The sequence below is a fragment of the Hyla sarda genome, chromosome 8 (genome assembly GCF_029499605.1).
Source record: "Hyla sarda isolate aHylSar1 chromosome 8, aHylSar1.hap1, whole genome shotgun sequence".
Lineage (NCBI taxonomy): Eukaryota > Metazoa > Chordata > Amphibia > Anura > Hylidae > Hyla > Hyla sarda.
The window spans coordinates 60,735,383-60,757,172 of record NC_079196.1 but is presented as its reverse complement, the minus strand read 5'-3'; the positions used below and the strand labels follow the sequence as shown (position 1 = coordinate 60,757,172).

At 42.8% G+C, this 21,790-nt stretch overlaps 1 protein-coding gene across 2 annotated transcripts in view; it reads right to left on the bottom strand.

Annotated features, from left to right (window-relative positions):
- The window catches only part of AGPS (alkylglycerone phosphate synthase), a 269,903-nt gene that overhangs the window by 159,766 nt on the left and 88,347 nt on the right, over positions 1–21,790 (bottom strand). For both annotated transcript variants that reach the window (XM_056534693.1, XM_056534694.1), the window contains exons 5-8: positions 18,545–18,619; positions 13,023–13,094; positions 11,643–11,722; positions 2,853–2,933 (exon numbers count right to left, since the gene is read on the bottom strand). In XM_056534693.1, the coding sequence (XP_056390668.1) occupies positions 2,853–2,933; positions 11,643–11,722; positions 13,023–13,094; positions 18,545–18,619 (308 nt within the window). The remainder of the gene's footprint in view (positions 1–2,852; positions 2,934–11,642; positions 11,723–13,022; positions 13,095–18,544; positions 18,620–21,790) is intronic.

Below are 21,790 nucleotides of genomic sequence, written 5' to 3'. Positions count from 1 at the left end.
AGATGGGAATAACACCTTAAAGAGAACTTGTGCATTAAACTAGATGGACATCCTACATTTGCTTTGGCAAATCTACAGAGCAGCAATAAATTTTGCCCTTTCACTCCCAATGTGAAGATAGGGGACTGGGATTAAGGGAGTGGGATTTGTAAGAGCTTTCTAAAAGCAGTCGGTAGCAATAAATGTGGCTGTTAATACAGCCCTCATATAGGTTAAAGGGGTATTCCAGGTAAAAACTTTTTATTATATATCAACTGGCTCCGGAAAGTTAAACAGATTTGTAAAATTACTTCTATTAAAAAATCTTAATCCTTCCAATAGTTATTAGCTTCTGAAGTTTTCTGTCTAACTGCTCATTGATGATGTTACGTCCCGGGAGCTGTGCATGATGGGAAAATATTCCCATAGGAACTGCACAGCTCCCAGGACGTGAGTCATCAGAGATCAGTTAGACAGAAAACAACAACTCAACTTTTTTAATCAAAGTAATTTACAAATCTGTTTAACTTTCCAGAGCCAGTTGATATATAAAAAAAAGTTTTGGCCTGGAATACCCCTTTAAGTTATCTGGCAACTTATCCAGAGCCCTGACTAGTTAGGCAGCAATACCAGAGAACGACGGCCATGGCAAAACGGGACCGTCGTTCCACGAGCTCGGCCGAACTCTACCTCCTTCCTCTTCACGACCTTTACCTCTGTGTTCCATGTGAATCCTGGAATATAGAAACCTATTCTTTCGCATGAAACCGGGTGAGTGCATAATATGTGCTTTCTTTTCATATGAAGTATCTCTGCGTGTTCCATATAAGCTCACCCCTGACCTAATTGCCGCACCACCCGTCCATTTGTACAAGCTCAGCCTCAGCATTTACGGGACCGCTAGACCACACTACAGTGCCGGCTCTTTTTCTATTGTTGCAATACCAGAGAAGTAGTGTGTGAGGAGACTGAAGGATTTCTTCGTATTGGTGATAATGTTAAAAAATGTGACTCCTAATCACAATAATAACTTTGATCCCAAGGAATGTTCTGTACATGAATGAAATTAAATCTTGCAAAACATATTCTTAAAAAAACATAACAGTAAACTATGGTATATGCTCATAAAAAGAAAAATCAAAACACAAACTGCTCTGTCTAAATCCATCCAATAAATAAAGTGGTTAATCTCTCGTTCCCTTCCCTCTAATGTGATATGCTGCGGCCTTTACAAAATGTGAGCAAATTGCCTGCACTTAATTCTCTCAAGGACTGATGTGTTTTAACGCACAGCCATCTGGTTGAGCTTCCTGTATGCAACAGCACCATCTATTAGAGATGCAGATCATGCATTCCTGTACATTAAATAGTCACTTGTTCCTCATTTTTCCATATTAGCTTGGCTTTGCCATCTGTACAGCACCTGAGTTGGAAGAGATGCCCTTAAACTGCTACAAAACCGAGCAGTCCCAGTGAAATCGTTTTCAAAGCTCAGCAGCCCTGCATCAAATGGTACGGAGTCAGCCATCTGTGAAGCTGGAGTGTACTGGATACCCCGCTATCAATCAGAGGTAATCAATTTTGGTTAACCGGGAACTTCCGCACTGGTAATAAGTCAATAAAAGAAGTAAAGTGTGTCAAGTGAGGTTGTGCGCGTTTACATAGGTCTTTGATAACTAGAGAGACCGGTGTCGTAATGGCTGGGCCGCATACAGATGCTAATGCTAATAGTTTCCTTCAGTGTGTTTGTGAACTGAAGGAAATAGGCGATTTCAGCAAACCAAATCCAAAACATATTGCAACAGAAAACATAAATCGCCAGAATAGATCCCCAGTAAAACTGCTGAAGGTTATGATTTGTTCCTAGAATAATAAACATGTGGCTTATAGAAAGCCCTACTTAAAATGTACTTACTGCTTTACCAAGTGTAAGCAGCGACTCTACAAAATAAACTAACAACAAGCCTATGGGGCCAGTAATGGTCAATGACACCAGATACACCCGCCAGGAAGGGGAAAAGGAGGGATTAAGGACAAGTACCACAACTCTTATTTACTTTTTGTATATCACTTCTTACCAGAAGAATAAAAAGATCATAACTGCAAGACTGCAAAACTGCAAGACTGCCAATAAACTTTTTTTTTTAACCATTTAACTGGGATATGATAAGAACAAGTTTTCAGTGTTCCACTATGTTCAAATTGTTTTTTTTTTTTTTGTTTTTTTTTTAAGGCGTAAACAGCGGAAAAAATTGGACCAAAAGCAAATATGGCTGAAAATATGAACAGAAAATGGCTGAAAATAGGGCTCAAAAAACCATTTTTATGTAAGTTAGAATGCTTTTATTGACAGAAAGCATACGAAAAGAGATTTTGTAAACCAGAAACTCTTTTGTATACTGCAGTGGGCTCAGAAGATGAAGCTGTGTATTTTAATTCCTAAGATGAAAAGTCTATATCAAACTGGATCAACGCTAGGCTAAATATTAGGCCGGACCACACATAGTTAATAGGTTTATGTATCACCATATTCTGAGAGCCGTAATTTATTAACTATTTTTCATCGACCAAAGCTAGAAGCTAAAAAGTTCATAAAGCTAAGGTCAGCTCAGACAAGCATAATACAGGTGCATTTCTGTATCAGTTCTAAAGCCAAAAGTCCCAGCCTAACTATGGATCTAATGACTGATATCAACAGTAACATATGGATGAAGATGGAGTCAGCTCGGGTCATTAAACCTGAAGTCAGCAAGGACTTGGAGCCAAACTATGGATGCAGAAAATGTCCAGATTTAGACTAATAAGAGTATTTTTCAGAGCTTAATGTTTGTATACGTCTCTACAGAAAGCACAAATCCTGAATTGCCATTTACCTGTTTTTCTAAATCTTGACCAGTGATGCCGGCTTCAACATGTGCCGTCAGATTCTTCTCATCAATCCAGAGAATTCGATTCTAAAGAAAGATTTAGACAATAAAAATAGAAACATTTGACAAACAATAATAGAGTGGTTTTACATAGAGATAAAGAATAATAGAGAATGGGGTATTCCAGACTGTTCCCCAACAGCTGGAGAGGGTGGAGAGATCAGGTATGTTGGATTTCAACGTTCTCAATCCTTCTGTAAGTAGATAGGCATGTACACTCCGCACCTGGCATGGCAGAGTCTTAGTACAGAGCCACACTCCGCAGTGTGCATGTTGCCTAAGGCTTAGTCACCCTTCAGTATTTAAAATTCGCATTAGTTTCATACACTGTACTTTTATTGAATAAACTTAGAAAACGCATTCAAATGGCTCTTGTTCCATCTCTATTTTCGTATATGCACTTTATTGTATGTTATTTCTTTAGAATGCAGCCTGTTCCAACAAATCTGTTTTAGTATAATTTCTAGCCCATAAATGGATTAGCTAAAAAAAAAAATAATGTTCCATTTTTGTATAGTTCACAAGGCTTGTAACTTTTACAACCATATTTCAAATTATAACAGGGAAAAAAAGGTCATTTAAAAGATAAGGATCCAGTACAGATTCAAAAACTGAACAAATTGTGAGAAAAAATATTAATCTGTATTGCGCATTCGTATTTGACGTGTATTTATTTAGATCTTCACTTATTCTGGACTATGAGTCCAGTGGGCGGTGCTACTCAGTATCTGACACTTCTACTGAGCAGGACCGCCCACTGGATTCTTTAGCCCAGAAGTAAGGATTTTACAAGTTAAACTACGGTATACATCAATCTGTTCATCTTCCTCTGCTCTGTTAAAAGATCCCAGTACTTTGGATGCATTTCCACGGTGACAGGTTCTAGTGCTGGGCAGTATACCGGTTCATACCGAATACCGAAATTTTTGTGCTGCACGATATTAATTTTTCCCATACCGCAATACCGTTTGGGCCCCTCCCCCTTGGGAATGAATTATCAGCCCAGCGCAGCGCTGTCCCGATCGGGGTACTAATCATAAGTTACCCGCCAGCGCTGTTCTGCGCTCCCCCCCCACCAAATCATGTGACCCGCCATCACTGTTCTGTCCTCCCCACCGCTGTTCTGCTCCCCGCCCCCCCCCCCCCAAATCATGTTACCCGCCAGTGCTGTTCTGCTCCCCCCAATTAATTATCAGGCCAACGGGGGTACTACTCACATGTGTTACCCGCAAGCACTGCCCTCCTCCTCTTTGTTGGGGGCCGCCGGTGATGGAACTCTATACTGTACGCCAGTGGCCTCCAACCTGCGGACCTCCAGATGTTGCAAAACTACAACTCCCAGCATGCCCGGACAGTCAACGGCTGTCCGGGCATGCTGGGAGATGTAGTTTTGCAACAGCTGGAGGTCCGCAGGTTTGAGGCCATTGCTGTACGCTGTATCCCTATGCCCGGGCTGCAAAAGATAAAGAAAATAAATTAACTTACCTATGTCGGCATTACGCTGGGGACGGGAACGTCGGACAGCCGTCAGCCTATCACCAGCTGCAGCGATGTCCCTCCCTGGCCAGTGATAGGCTGAGCCCACTGTTATGTAAGGAGCTCTGGCCGGCTTCTTACATGACAGTGCATTTAACCTATCACTGGCCGGGGTTGGACATCGCTGCGGCCGGGGATAGGCTGATGGCTGTCCGACGTTCCTGTCTCCAGCGTTGTAGGTAAGTTAAAGTTTATTTTCTTTATCTTTTGCAGCCCGGGCATAGGGATACAGCGTACAGCAATGGCCTCAAACCGGCGGACCTTCAGCTGGTTTTGCAACATCTGGAGGACCGCAGGTTCGAGACCACTGGCGTACAGTATAGAGTTCCATCGCCGGCGGCCCCCAACAAAGAGGAGGAGGGCAGTGTTTGCGGGTGGCATATGCGAGTAGTACCCCGCTGGGCTGATAATTAATTGGGGGGGGAGCAAAACAGCGCTGGCGGGTAACATCATTTGGGGGGGATGAAAGAAATACCGTTATATACCGTTGAACCGCCATAAGTTACAAAAATACCGTGATACACATATTTGTTCGTACCGCCCAGCTCTAACAGGTTCCCTTTAAATTCAACAGGTGCAATGAAATGATTAATTTCCCCTGCAAAAAGTGAACTATCCTTCAGTACGAACAGCCAATAACTATTTGCACGAGGAGCTAATTGAATATGAAATATAATTTACCACTTTTACCTTAAGGGGTGGAAATAATGGCAGATACATAATTATCGCTAATGTCTGGAAAGTTCAACCAGATGATTAAAATTTCCAATCAAAGATCCCCTTCTCGGCGCACCTTGAAAAGCTTAAAAGTGAATAAAACTCTATGGTCAAGTAATATCTGTTTATGCTCATAGAGGTCTTATGAAATAGATGAATCACATGTGCAGAGCCAGGAATGCCAGCTCCTTGATGTGGCAGCCAAAATACTTGAAATTACCTTTAAAATTCTATTATACGCTGAATGATTCTTTTGAGCAGTTTTATGCTGTTTATTGAGCTTGTTCAGGACTGTGATGCTTTTCGCATGTAAAACAGATATGAACTTGTGTTGACCTGGCCTGTTCCACATGGAAAACGTCACGTTAGTTTAGGCCATCAAAACGCAAGTGGTAGATTAAATGCTGGAAAAACGTGTCTAAGATTGAACACTGGTTCAGTGATAAAGTAGGCATGGTACCTGACAGTACAAACACAGGGCAGAGGTACGCATTCAGAGCAACTCTAGTACTGATCCAGGGATCACAATCATTGACCAGAGCTGCATTCATAATTCTGCCGGACATTATTGAATAAAAAAAACTAAAAATAGCTCACAAATTAATTCCGCTCCTATAGTGTTGGAAAACCAACTGAGCCCCTTTCACACTATAAAGTTGTTCCGTTAAAAGATCAGTTACAAACGTCCGTTAGAAAAGCCATGTTAAAGGGGTTGTGCGCTGCCTTGACTTTCGGAGCTCCGCTCACAGCGTCCGGAAGTTCATTACTCCGAACGCTGTGTGCGGGCTTCCGTGTTCGTGGCCGCCGGGCGTGACGTCACGCCCGGCCCCTCGTGACGTCTCGCCCGCCCCCTCGTGACGTCTCGCCCGCCCCCTCAACGAAAGTCTATGGGAAGGGGGCACGACCGCTGTCACGCCCCCTTCCCATAGACTTTGGTAGAGGGCGTGGGCGTGACGTCACGAGGGGGCGGGCGAGACGTCACGAGGGGCCGGGCGTGACGTCACGCCCGGCGGCCACGAACACGGAAGCCCGCACACAGCGTTTGGAGTAATGAACTTCCGGACGCTGTGAGCGGAGCTCCGAAAGTCAGGGCAGCGCACAACCCCTTTAAATGGCCTTTACACAATCCCATTCAAGTCTATGGGATTTTTTTTATTAACCATTATGAACCGTTATAGCCCGTCATGTGTGCAATAACGGGACGTGTGCAATAACGGCACATGCACACATTTTTTTTCCGTCACAAGAAACTGGTAAATTAACGGCCGTTATTTTTAACATTGAAGTCTATGGCTGACGGATGAGCCTTTATGTCATCTGTTTGCACCTGGTTTATAATATTCGTTATTACTTCCGAGCATGCTCAGAAGAGGTGACATCAGCAGACTCCTGCAGTGCTGAGGGAGGACTACTACTCCCATGATGGAACAGACTTGTTTCCATGATGGGAGTAGTAATTCCCCGGCTGCGGGAGTCTGCCAGTGGCTGGGGAGGCTACGTTAGTGTTTGTACTACTACCCCATCATGAAACAGACTCTGTTACATGATGGGGGTTGTAGTACAGGGGATAGGGACTATTCGCATGGGTCTTACTTCTGAGACCTGATGCGATTAGAAATTATTAAACAGGGGAGCGGGCAGCATGCTCCAATCCCCTGCGATGTACGTTGTGTTTACTTTCATTTTAAAATTCCTCACCGGGTGCCCTGAATGGCCGGTACTGGAAAGCAATTCATGGCTCCCGGCGGGGTTTTTAAATTGAAGCTCTGCGGTGGGGAAAGATATATAGAATGACTAGGGGGTATATATCTGGTCAACACAGCGCTTCTATATATATCTTCCCCCCCCACCCGCAGTGCATATATATGTTCCCCCTGCAGCGCATTTATATATGTCCCCCCAGCAGCGCTATGAATGAAAAGTATTCAACAGCAGTGCATCTGGCCGACGCGATGTGCTGATGAAGGAATACTTGTCATTCATAGCGCTGCAGCAGCATCTGTATATAGATGTGCTGCAGGGGTCAGACATATATCCATACGTCTGGCTGGCCCGATGCGCTGCTCTAAATTACTTTTCATTCAAAGCGTTGCAGCAGCATTTGATTATAGAAGCGCTGTGGGGGCAAGACATATGGATTTATGTCTGACCCCTGCAGCACATTTATATACAGATGCCGCTGCAGCGCCATGAATGACAAGTATTCTTTCAGCAGCACATTGCGCTGGCCAGATGCGCTGCTGTAGAATACTTTTCATTTATAGCGCTGCTGTGGGGGGGGGGGGGGGGATATATAAATTCGCTGCAGGGAGAACATATATAAATACACCGCATGGGGCAAGATATATTGAAGCGCTGTGGGGGCCAGATATATTTCCCCCCCCCAGCGATTCTATATATCTTTCCCCACCGCAGCGCTTCTATTTGAAAACCCCGCCGGGAGTCCTGAATGCCTCCTCAGTACGGCCATTCAGGGCTCCCAGTGGGGAATTTAAAAATGAAAGTAAAATACATCTTACATCGCAGGGGAGCGCAGAATGCCGCCCGCTGCCCTGTTTAATAACTTTTAATCGCATCGAGTCTCAGAAGTGAGACCAGTGTGATCAATCCCTCAGCCCCTGTACTACAACCCCCATCATGGAACAGAGTCTGTTCCATGATGGGGGTTGTAGTACAAATACTAATGTAGCCTCCCCAGCCACCGCCAGACTCCCGCAGCCGGGGAATTACTACTCGCATCGTGGAAACAAGTCTGTTTCATGATGGGAGTAGTAGTAGTCCCGGCTGTGGGAGTCTGTAGGCAGAGGTGTTAAAACAGCCGTACATGAGGGATGTTATAACAGGTCTTAATGGATGAATATGCCCGTTATTTTGACGGACATTATTCAGCCGTTAGCACCGTTATTTCATCCGTTATTATACATCCGTTTTTACACAGAAAACGGATGTTTAATAAAGGATGAATGCTCATAGTGTGAAAGGAGCCTAACTACAAAGTCTGGGATATAAAGACTATGGGGGAGATTTATCAAAACCTGTCTAGAGGAAAAGTTGCTAAGTTGCCCATAGCAACCAGATCGCTTCTTTCATTTTTGAAAAGGCCTCTGGAAAATGAAAGAATCGATCTGATTGGTTGCTATGGGCAACTCAGCAACTTTTCCTCTGGACAAGTTTTGATAAATGTCCCCCTATACTTTTCAGAGCCCCCAGACTTTGGGCACACATTGATTCAGCAAAGAATACTTGGAGTTTTCATCCCCCAAGCCTGCAGAATTATTACTACAGCTCTAGGCTATAATACAGACTGTAACTAAGGATCGGTGCAAAATAAGGGATGGTGAAGTGGTAGGTAAAGACCGATAATGTAAGAGGAGTGCACAAATATGAATCATCTTGAGGCTTATAAATGCTATACGGCACCGCAGTGCTACCTGGCACAAGGTGCAGAAAAACAAAAGCATCGGGTTTAGATTTAGGAACAAGCTTTCCCTATACTTAAAGGGGTACTCCGGCCCTAAGACATCTTATGAGGGGGCGAGGCATGAGGTTACATGGGGGCGGAGTTGTGACCTCATATGGAGGCGGAGTTGTGACATCACGATACTCCAGCCCCGTGGTCGTTACGCTCCCGACTCTGAGCCTCCAGCGCTGCGTGGAGCTCACATAGGTGGGTGCTGCATGAGAGATTGTGAGGTTCCCCAGTAGCGGGCCCCCCATGATCAGACATATTATCCCCTATCCTTTGGATAGGGGATAAGATGTCTTAGGGCCGGAATACCCCTTTAACTTGAAAACCTTCCTAAACGACATCAATCACATCACTTACACATGCTCTGCGTTGTGTCCAGTATATGTTTTGTTATAAAGATTACAAGTTGGGAAAAGTTTTAAGTTACCAGCTATGCGTCCTGTAATAATACTCCAGTAAAGAAATGCAGATCAGCAGTATTCAAGAAGAAGCAAGAGGCTGACAAATTATTTTTGGCTTTGAAAGCCTACACATGTGGATTAAAATGATCTATAGTACATGCTAGTGAAAAGTTAGGTCCCCTGATCACAATGTCACCGATACAGTTCACGCTGGAGTAGGCAATCCTAAAAGGGAACTCCAGAGGAACAAAATTGTTTTTAAATCAACTGGTGCCAGAAAGTTATAGATTTGTAAATTACTTCTATTTAAAAAAAAATTAAGGAAAACTGTCAGGCTGTTCACCCACACTAAACCCAATACACTGGGTTATAGTGTGGGTGAACAGGAGTCCAACGAGGGGTCACTTACTTAAATACATACAATAGGTCCTAGGATATGTTCCCCAGAAGATCCTCTGCTAAATTAAGTAAATCACTCACAGGGGGCGGGGCATGGCCAGCTGAATTTACATATTCATTGTCTGTGACTCCACATACTAGTGGAGCTGGCTAAGCCCCGCCCCCTTCTGGAGATCTTCTGGGGGACATATCTCAAGACCAACTGGACGTACTTAAGTAAGTGACCCCTGTATGGACTCCTATTCATCCACACTATAACCCAGTGTATTGGGTTTTGTGTGCGTGAATGGGCTGACCGTTTTCCTTTAAAAAGGGGTACTCCGGTGAAAAACTATTTTTCTTAAATCAACTGGGGCCAGAAAGTTAAAAAGATTAGTAAATTACTTCTATTTAAAAATCTTAATCCTTCCAGTACATATCAGCTGCTGTATGCTCCAGAGAAAGTTTTATTTCTTTTCTGGAATTCTTTTAAGTCTGACCACAGTGTTCTCTAAGACAAAAAACAACAGAGCGCTTCTGTGTGCGATCTTCCAGACCAAATGGAATAATGTGGGTGAGTGAGGAACGCACTCACCTGGTCAGGTTGTGCATATTCCAGGCACAACGCTGATGTGGGCTTAATGGGACAACTGCTGCGGCTTCCCACGCTGGATCCACCGGCGTGTAAGAGACAGTGAAGGAGGAGGAAATCGGAAGCTGAGATCGCGCTGTTGCAGAGAAGATTCAAGGATACTGGTAGAAGTCTTAATTTCTTTTATTCTATTCACATAGAATAAAAGAAATTAAGACTTCTACCAGTATCCTTGAATCTTCTCTGCAACAGCGCGATCTCAGCTTCCGATTTCCTCCTCCTTTACAGTGTTCTCTGACACCTCTGTCCATGTCAGGAACTGTCCAGAGTAGAAACAAATTCCTATAGCAAACCTCTCCTGCTCTGGACAGTCCCCTGATACGGACAGAGGTGTCAGCAGAGAGCACTGTGGTCAGACAGAAATTAACTCCAAAAAGAAATACAACTTCCTGTGGAGCATACAGCAGCTAGTAAGTACTGGAAGGATTAAGATTTTTAAATAGAAGTAATATATAAATCAGTTTAACTTTGTGGCACCAGTTAAGTTACAAAAAATTTTTTTTCCACTGGAGTACCTCTTTAACCTCATCAGTACTTATCGGTTTCTGTATGCTCCAGAGGAAGTTGTGTAGTTCTTTCCACAATGCTCTTTGCTGCCACCTCTGTCCGTGTCAGGAACGGTCTGAATAAGGAGAGCTTTGCTATGAGAGTTTTCTCCTACTCTGGACAGTTCCTAACCTGGACAGAGGTGTCAGCAGAGAGCACTGTGGTCAGACTGAAAAGAACTACTCAACTTCCTCTGAAGCATACAGCAGCTAATAAGTACTGGAAGGATTAAGATTTTCAAATAGAAGTAATTTACAAATTTGTATAATTTTCTGGCACCAATTGATATGAATTATTTTACCCCTTTAAGGGTATGGTCACGTGTAATGGATCCGCAGCAATCCGTCGCTTCAAGCAGCCACACAGGGGGCCTGCGAGTTGACGAGTCCACTCAAACATCGCGGAACAGCCACGATGTCTGAGTACACTGCACATGCGCAGCGCACTCAGACATGGCGGCTGCTCCACGATGTCAGCCGTGATTTCAGAGTGGATTTGCCGACCCGCAGGCCCCCTGTGTGGCTGCAGTACGCTGCAGATCCTTTACGTGTGAAGAGTTAAAGAGTTATCGTCATTTTGAGGATCATCCCTTACTCATATGAGGACCAAGGACACCTGTGCATTACAGACATGGGCAATTGATTGCAAAGGCACATGTGTAATGCTGCATTTCTACACTGGTGGAGGAGCAAGGCAACTGCACACTTATTAAAATGGTCACTTAAGTGCATCCCTTATGAGGATGGGTAAAAACCATGCAAGAATTTCCTATGTATTATAAGTCCTCTTACTATATATTTCCACTTGCCTATTTAGGTGGCTCTACAATATTTTTACACAATAAATCAACCAGACATAAAATACATTGAGGCAGACGCTACAGCAGTGCTTTTCAAACAATGTGCTCCAGCTGTTGCAAAACTACAACTTCCCGCATGCCCGGACAGCCAAAGGCTGTCCGGGCATTCTGGAAGTTGTAGTTTTGCAACAGCTGGAGACACGCGGTTTGGAAAATACTGCAATGTGGCTTTCCTTACCATTTGTGAAGTGTCCAAGGAGACAATGGTTCTTTTCTCATCTTCTGGACACTCTAAAGCATTGGACACACTTGTCCCACCTGCAAAATGCATTACACAAGTTACTACACGTTCCAATATTTCTTATCTTGCGAAAGACAGATGAGCCCCAAGAGAATTGACTGCACAACAATCTTCCGGATTACTTGCCTCCTAGATTTCTAAATTTCTCTTCCACAAATTTGTATCACTGGGGTTTCCACGTGGCAAACAAGCACCATGGAATCATTCTAAATAAACATTTTAGTAAAGTGCACCTCCAACTTTATCAAGACATGATAATAAAGCAAGCGTGTGCATGTTAAATCATTTGTCTAAATAAGTTGCATCACACATTCTGTCTCAACATAGCACCACAGGCGGACGGCGGTCCATGCTGTGGGCTACTCATATCTATGCACTAGCTGGCAAGGATTCCCACCGAGTCTCCAGTACGGCAGCCATGTTCTAGGACAGTGGTCCTCAATCTGCGGACCTCCAGATGTTGCAAAACTACAACTCCCAGCATGCCCGGACAGCCAACTGCGGACCTCCAGATGTTGCAAAACTACAACTCTCAGCATGCCCGGACAGCCGTTGGCTGTCCGGGCATGCTGGGAGTTGTAGTTTTACAACATCTGGAGGTCCGCAGGTTGGAGACCACTGTTCTAGGAGGTCATGTCACTGTGCTGCGCAGCTTGTGGCACACATTACAGTTTGTCTATACGGTTGGTGCATTACAAGACTTTAAGGGTAGGATCAAACCATGTGCTTCCAGCGGTGCCTGCTCGTAGCGGCAATCAGCAGCTAAGAGCAGACACCCAGTGTTCTGCAAGTCACTGGGCGCATGCGCAGTGTATTCACACACATCGCAGCTGCTCTCGGCCTAGCTCATCAGGCAGGGTGAGCACCCGCAATGTCTGCAAGTACACTGCGCATGCGCGCGGCGGCTCGCTGTGTGTCTGCCCGTAGCAGTAGATTGCCGATACGAGCAGTTAGGCATAGCTGGAGGCGCACAGTAAGTTTCGTCATCAGCGGATCCACAGGGTAAAATACTACCGTGTGACCCTACCCTTAGGCAAATTATTTTTGTGCACACTCTTAGGCAGAGTTCAAATTGTGGAATCTCCGGACCGAATTTTCCCCCTATAGACAGCGATGCATTTCTGACCGGATCTGCCGAAAGAACCACACAAAAATGCATTACCGTCTATAGGGACGGCAATCGGGTCCACATGGTCCTAGCCCCACCTGCGGAATTTCTGGCGAAAATTCAGTCTGAAGATTCTGCAGTGTGAATTTAGCATTACACTAGCATAGAGTCTCTTTATATACGGAGGTACGCTTTATCTATGCACTTACCTCCAAAAGGAATGATGCAGACATTGTGTTTACAGGCCAGGTCCACAATCCGTACAACATCGTCATGACAATCTAATGAAGGAAATCAAATATCAGATTTTTATAGACAGCTTAATAGGACCTTAACCTGCAAGACATTTTGAAATGATCAGATATAAAAGAGAATCGACTTCGGTATAAGGAGAAACGGAGGGGATGGCACACCTATTAGTAGCTGTTCTTACTGTGATGCACAAGTAACAGTGTACGTAGGCTGTCACAGTCCAGGGTCCAGCAGTATAACAATGACACCTGCGCACCTAGTCTAGTTAAAGTATGAATATATAACAAAGCAAAGAATACATGCACTCACCACTAGATACAAGTCTATAAGCGCCGGAGTCCGGGGAGACATCACAGGATGTACGGAAGTGCTCAGCGGCAACGCCAGCCATTTCACACGTCTGCACGCGCAGATGTGCAAAACAGCCGGTGTTGCATCTGAACGCTTCCGTACATCCTGTGATGTCTCCCCATGATCCCGGACTTCTGGGCTTATAGACACGTATCTAGAAGCGAGTGCATTTATTAGCGTTCTTTGCTTTTTTTTTTTTTATAAAAGGGAATGGGTCATCCATGATTGAACCACAAAACATCAGGCTGGTCTCGGGCAGCTTCTCAGCACCAACTTTAACTGATAAATCTATCCCCTTTCCAGTAAAGGGAGAGATCTAGCAATCAAGACTTGAGAGGCAAGCAGAATTCACAGAGACTGCCCAGATTACTTGTGGTTCAGGCAGTATGAAAGTACACTTTAAACTTTCCATAAAGAGGGAAAAAAACACTAACAACCCCAAAGTAAAGATGGCAACACAGTCACAAAAATGGGAAAACATGTAAGTATATGGCGACCAGTATTATAACTAAGTCGACATTTTCATTGTCCAACCCCCTGGCTGCAGCTTACCCCTCCCATGCAGAAAACATAAAGGTTCCACTGTGTTACAGTAAATGACCACTGTAGTTTGAAAAGCTTTTGACATGTTGTAGAAACAGGTCAAAAAGTTTTATCGGTTGGGGGTCTCAGTGCTGAGCCCCCTACCGACAAAGAGAATGAGTAAAGATAAGCGCATGGCACACTTTTAACCCTGACACTTTAAGTCTATGGGGCAGCAAGACAAAGTTTGAAGGGAGCTTGAATGTTAAGTGGCAGGGACACTTTAAAATCCAGATCAGTATAGTCTAGCAGCTCACCATATCTGATCACTGAGCACATTCCAAAGTCTGTTTTTAGCATGGAGGCAAGCTGTATCCAAAACTGAATTTTCAATTTTAAAATAGAATTTATTACACATTTCTGTATTCTGCGTTTTTGCCCGGAATACCCCTTTAAATTGGCAAGAGACCCCCTTTAAGCACCACTGAGAGATAGACATCAGCTCACTCCAGTAGTATGACAAGGACTATATGCTGGTTCCTACTGGAGTGTGGAGATCTAGTGTGATCCCTAGAGATGAGCGAACTTACAGTAAATTCGATTCGTCACGTACTTCTCAGCTCGGCAGTTGATGACTTTCCTTAGTTCAGCTTTCCGGTGCTCCGGTGGGCTGGAAAAGGTGGATACAGTCCTAGGAGACTCTTTCCTAGGAATGTATCCCCCTTTTCCAGCCCACCGGAGCACCTGAAGGCTGAACTAATTTACGCAGGAAAAGTCATCAACTGCCGAGCCGAGAAGTTCCTGACGAATCGAATTTACTGTAAATTCACTCATCTCTAGTGATCACCTCTAGCGGTCGGGTCTGTGGTAGTCTGACGTACTCTCTAATAATAATAATAATTTCATATGAATCCATACTAAAGATCTGTACCAGTCCCTTGTGATCCCAATCTTTTTCTTGCGCAGTCATATGCAATAAATCTTGGAATTAAATAATGCAGACTAAAAAGTTTAATCCAAGAACCTATGTGAACTCTGGTAAAATATAGGGGGGAAAATGCTTAAAATTTTTTTTGTTACAGAACGACCAACATATGGAAGATGTGCAGTATGACGCAGGATTTCATACTGTGCTTTGCACATCCGTACAGTGCTGTACAGTACCATATTTTTCATACAGTCGTGTGCTTGAGCTTTAATAAAAATTAAGTTTTTGATGATTATATATGTTTTTAAAACAACTATGTAGTGAATTAAAGCCATTACTTTCTTTTTGTTTCGATCCTCTTTAACAACACGAATACATGAAGACTGATCCAGAGCAAAACGGTGGACACCAACGTCACGTCCTACTTTACAGCATCCCTTGTAAGCACTTCATTTGGATTTAAGGAATTAGTCGTTTCAAGCGTAATTGCATAAAACTGCAATACAATTAAGTCGGCTAATATTTAACAGTCTTTATTCTGTTTAATTAATGTACAATGACTAATTTGGCTATTTTGGAGGGGCCTTAAGCTATTTGTAAAGTTAACCTAGTGCAATTAAATAGCAATAGTGATAATGGCGTGTTTAATAATATTTAACTATTACTGTTGTGCGCTCTGAAATGACTGCACTGTTAATTGCTATTAAGAGTCACAATTCTGTTTAATTGGTGCTGTCTAATCACTGGAGGAACATGGGATGTAACAGTGCGTTTCACGCGGACAGTTGAAGCACCTTGTTCGTGGCATAAAGTGCACTGTTACAGGAGAGGATTAACTAGGTTGTTAATTATCCCCCGGTCATTAAGGGGCTCTATTACAAGGCACAATTATCGGGAATAACAGGTACAGGTAAAGGTACACAGTGCAGCACTAGGGACTTCAGAGGGAAAATGAAAACTGACTAGTGTACAGGTAAGGGATTGGTCTATTTAATTACTTAAATAATTTTACGTACAGTAGATCCAGCTCATCCCTCCAATATCCGTCAGCTGCGACACGGACTCAGCCCAAACAATGCTGATAGTAATCCAAAAGGAACAAAGAAAAATGTCCAGCGGCCGATGGAAACGCGTCACTGCTGTCTTCCTGTGTGTTGCTGTGTCTACAATAAAGCACTAGCATTCGAGTCCTGGCTGCGCTGGACATTTTTCTTTGTTCCTTTTAAATAATTTTACATAGACTATCAGGTCATGACTTTTTTCCAAGTGGTATTCCTGTACTTACCTGTCCTCAAACCTCTGTCCAGTGCCATTCCCTGCTGCCGAGCACTTCCTGCTCCACACATGGGAAATGCATGGCAGAGGTGGCACTGATGATTGGCTGAGTAGGCATTTCCTATGAGTCAAGCAGGTTTGTGCTCTGCAGCAGGAAACAATATTCAGGGAATCAATGGCAGGTGAATACAATTCTTTTTCTAGTCCTTTCTAAGCCATAGGTTTTAATGTATTATATTAAAGTATTATAGAACAAGAAGGAGGTCCAGCGCAGCTTCTCACAGATATGCGGTTTTATTTTATCATGCAAATAATACACAGGACATACACGGAGGTGACGCGTTTCGGCCGGTGACACCTGGCCTTAGTCATATGACTAAGGCCGGGTGCCACCGGCCGAAACGTGTCACCTCCGTGTATGTCCTGTGTGTTATTTGCATGATAAAATAAAACTGCATATCTGTGAGAAGCTGCGCTGGACCTCCTTCTCGTTCTTGATTGATACGAGGTGCATCCGCACCTGTCCGTGCTGCAGCGGATCTATGCCGGGTGAGCTGATCCCACGCTTCCTTTGCTATTAAAGTATTATACCTCTTTTATTTTTTATTTTTGTGCTATATGAACGTAATAACAAAGATAACCTTTCCCAAGACAATCACTCTAGCGACCCTGACAGAAGTCACTGCCTCTGAAATCGCAGAGATTTTTAGACTATCACTCCCCTCTAGCACCAATATGAGTGAAGCAGCAATCTAAGGGTAAATTCACACGAGACAGAAAATCCAAAGAGAATTATAGTACCAGGAACATGAATGAGATTTTAACCCCTTAACAACATTGGATGTAAATGTACGTCATGGACATGAATGCGAGCACCGGCAGGTCCCGGCTGCTATGAGTAGCCGGGGACCCACCAGTAATGGCGGACATCAGCGATTGGGCTGATGTCCGCCATTAACCCCTCATATGCCGTGGTCAATACAGAAAATCCTGCGCATCAAATATGCGCATCAAATCTGCACAGAATACTGTACGTGTGAATAGACCATAAAGTATTTTAAAAAAAAAATTTGAATAATCCCCCACCCCAATAAAAAGATAAAACATCAGTTTTTCCCATTTTACCCCCAAAAAGTGTAAAGAAATTAAATTAATAAACATATTTGGTATTGCGTAAATGTCCGAACTATTAAAATATAATGTTAATCATCCCGTATGGTGAACTACGTAAACTTGCTTCTTTTTCGTCACATTATATTCCCATAAAAATGTATTAAAAGTTTTTAGAAGCAAATGTGTCAATGTGGACGTCGTGACATCACGACTCCGCCCCGTGTGACGTCACGCCCCCTCCCATAGACTTGCATTGAGGGGGCAGGGCGTGATGTCACACGGGGACGGAGTCGTGACATCAGGATCTTCCGTCCCAGTGGTCGGGAGGAATTAGCCTGAGAGCCTCCAGCACTTCCGGAAGCAGTTACAGGTGGGTGCCGCTTGCTATTAGAGATGAGCGAACTTACAGTAAATTCGATTCGTCATGAACTTCTCGGCTCGGCAGTTGATGACTTATCCTGCATAAATTAGTTCAGCTTTCAGGTGCTCCGATGGGCTGGAAAAGGTGGATACAGTCCTAGGAGACTCTTTCCTAGGACTGTATCCACCTTTTCCAGCCCACGGGAGCACCTGAAAGCTGAACTCATTTATGCAGGATAAGTCATCAACTGCTGAGCCGAGAAGTTCGTGACGAATCGAATTTACTGTAAGTTCGCTCATCTCTACTTGCTATATTGCGGGGGTCCCCAGCGGCGGGACCGCGGCGATCTAACATCTTATCCCCTATCCTTTGGGTAGGGGATAAGATGTCTAGGGGTGGAGTACCCCTTTAAAGTCTAATGAAGCAAAAATAAAGAAATAAAATAAAAATGTATTTTGCATGTATGGCATGAACAATTTCTTTATATCACTTTCTGGAAAGCTGGGTTAAAACCAAGCGGCTGTCAATATAGGCGTTAAATAACTTCTACAAAAAATGGCCTTCCAGCTGTTTCACAAAAAATGACCAGCCAGAAATTGCTATACCAAACGTGTAAAACTTCACTAAAGAGGACAAGTCAATGACTGAAGTGCAAGGAAGATCTTTAGTTTTAGGAGGTAAAGTAATTTGTATAATATAGATTTGCCCATCATGGAAACCTTACATTTCCAGGCGAAGCATGCATTTCATTTAAGATTTCATTTTTTTTAATAGGCTACTCAAGTTAAAATTTCTTACTAGTCTGCACTCTACTGATGTGAATGGATTATATTATAACAGCAATGCAATTATCCTATTCTGCTAAATCCATTAGTAGTAAATTTTCAGGTCTCTGGTGAAATGAATTGGAGATACAGTAAAGCACTTACATGGCCACAAGACAAGGTCTGGGATTCTTTTAAACATTCCTTCCCTGAGTGCAAACATCTCGTGGAGGCAATGACCTATGGAAAACATATTATTATGTATAAGTACAGGCTATGCAAGAGCAGTCTATAGAAAGTTACCAGAATTTCAGTACATTGAACAAAAAGAATATTCACTGATCTGTTACAGCAAAATCTACATGTATCAATATAAGGCTGGGTTCACATCACTTTTTTCAACTACGGTTCCCGCATAGGTTTTCATTGGTGAAAACGTATGGAACGGTATTGAAAACGGTATACATAGGCAAAGCATTGCAAACCGGATGCACCCTGATGCATACGGTTGCAATACGGTTTTTAACAGTACTCCAAACCGTGTTCAACCACGGTTTTGACTCTGGGTTAAAAACCGTATTGCAAAAGCATACCTTTTTTTTTTAACATGGACGTCAATGGGAAACGCACATGTATACGGTTCCATACGGCAAAACCGTATGCGTTTTTTCTTTGCACATGTGCATTTGCATCCTTAAGTCCCCACCCAACACCCCTCCCATAAAAAAATGGACAGAATTTTCAAAAATGTATGGTTTTAAAAAAAATAAAAACGGACGGAACTATATGCACTTTTAAAAACCGTATACGGTTTAAAAACGCATACGGTTTACTTTTTTCCATACTGGTCCATCCGTTTTTTTTCCCATACGGTTTTTGATAGAAAACTTATGCGGGAACTGTAGTTGAAAAAGGTGATGTGAACCCAGCCTAAGTGAAATCTGCAGCAAACTGCATCAGATGTTAGCAAAAAAGCCCATACAACAGCCTTAGGCCAAATGCACACATCCAAAATATGGACGCACGTTTGTCATGGAGTCCCAGCCCGACCACGGGTCTTATGACCTGAACTGAAAACATCACAGATCTCTATGCTGCTTTCACAGGGTCTGTAGATCGATCCCTTTCATCAACATGTAAATGCATTATAAACGTGTGTAAATATTTTATATAATAAACCTACAACAAAAAAGACAAAAACCTAAACATATACACATGTATAAATATGCAAAAACAGACAAAAATGAAAGAAAATAGGTCGCATTAAAGGGGTATTCTTGCTTAATACATCACATCCCCTATCCTGCGGCTGAATCGGGCGCTGCCTGCGAGACGGGGACGTGATGTCATGGCCATGCCCCTTAGTGAGGTCACACCATACGTCGCATCCCCGTCTCAGAGGCAGCACATGGCACAGAATGTCGGGGGCTGCACAGAGATCATGGGGTCCCAAGCGGCAGGACCCCTGCGATCATACATCTTATCCCCTATCCTTTTCATAGAGGATAAGATGTATAAAGCCGGAATACCCCTTTAAGCACATGGTGGATGCCTCCTCATGCTCAGCTAATTTTTGGCTTCACTATTTTGTATCCCAGGTATTTGCTCTGTCTATAACTTATATGTGTGGTTTATAATCACATATAACGCCCAATGCAATGCATGATACATTGGATGGGATTTTATTCTGTCTATTGGGAGTATAGTTACATTTCAAAGGATTTTTTCATGGGAATTTCTTTAGGTTATAATATGCATGTCTTATTTTGTCTAGCAGGATGCACTGGGTTTTTGAATATAGATAGGATTTTCTGACTGGTTTTTCTTTAGTACATATTAAGTTTCATTTGTGTAGGATTAGGATTCAAGTAGAATTTGCGTAACTTCCGTTGACTTTAAAGAAGTACTCCGGTGGAAATTATTATTATTATTTTTTTTTTTAAATCAACTGGTGCCAGAAAGTTAACAGATTTGTAAATTACTTCTATTAAAAACAAATATTGATCCTTCCGGTACTTATTAGCTGCTGTATACTACAGAGGAAATTCTTTTCGAACACAGAGCTCTCTGCTGACATCATGACCACAGTGATTAGACACACAGGTATAGGGCGCAACTCCAGCTGACACGCCGGCAACAGGATTTTAGGTGAGTATACACATGAATGTTCTGACTCACGGTTTTAGTAGAAAGTTTCTTTCTTGTTTATTCCAGTATATTCGGGTATTGTCTCGCAGGACATCAGGTTAGCAGCATAATATGCAAGCAGCAAAGGTGGATACAAGCTCCGTGCTCCCTTCAGTCATGGCCCAACGTTTCAGGGGCAAGCCCCCTTAGTCATGCGCAATGGCTGCCCGGAACATGAGCGATTAAATAGAAGTAAAACAGCTGAAAAATATTAACCCTTTAAAACATTGATCATTATGCGCATAAATATTTATCATTAGGGTACAACTGTAAACAACTATAAAAATACATTGAAGTTACAACATTCATTCATCCCTCTCGGTGTAAGTGTGTCCAGTTCTGTTATCCAGAACGTTTCTCGCTGTAGCAAACGTTTGCGGTTTAAATCCTCATTGGTCTGAATAGGGACCTGTTCTAACACCTGCCATCTAAGTTCTGAAATTTGGTGTTCTGCCTCTTTAAAATGTCGAGCTACGGTGGTTTCTCCATATTTAGTGGATGCGCTATCTGGTAGGTCTTGTACAGATTTCAGTAACGTTTTTCTAATAGCTGACTTGTGCTCAGTAATCCTAGTTTTTATATTTCGAAGTTTGGCCTACATACCCTTTTCCGCACGGGCATTTTAATAAATAAATGACATTGTCAGAATTACAAGTAAAAAAGCCTTTGCTTTTAATTTTATTCCCTTTACTTGGGTGGGTGACATTGTCCCCTTTGATGATGTTATTACAATTCGAGCACGAGAGGCAAGGGTATGTGCCATATTTCTTAGCAGCCAAAAACGTTTGTCTATCTTTTTTCTTTTTAACGATATCACTTTTAATTAGTTGATCTCCAATAGATTTGCCTTTTTTATGTACATACATAGGTGCTGTGTTAAACAGATGTCCATATTTTTCGTCATTTCTTAATAATCTCCAGTATTTTTGAATCGTGTTTTTAACCATTTTACTCCTTTTATCATATGTACCTACATATAGAATCTGTTTGCTACAGCGAGAAACGTTCTGGATAACAGAACTGGACACACTTACACCGAGAGGGATGAATGAATGCTGTAACTTCAATGTATTTTTATAGTTGTTTACAGTTGTACCCTAATGATAAATATTTATGCGCATAATGATCAATGTTTTAAAGGGTTAATATTTTTCAGCTGTTTTACTTCTATTTAATCGCTCATGTTCAGGGCAGCCATTGCGCATGACTAAGGGGGCTTGCCCC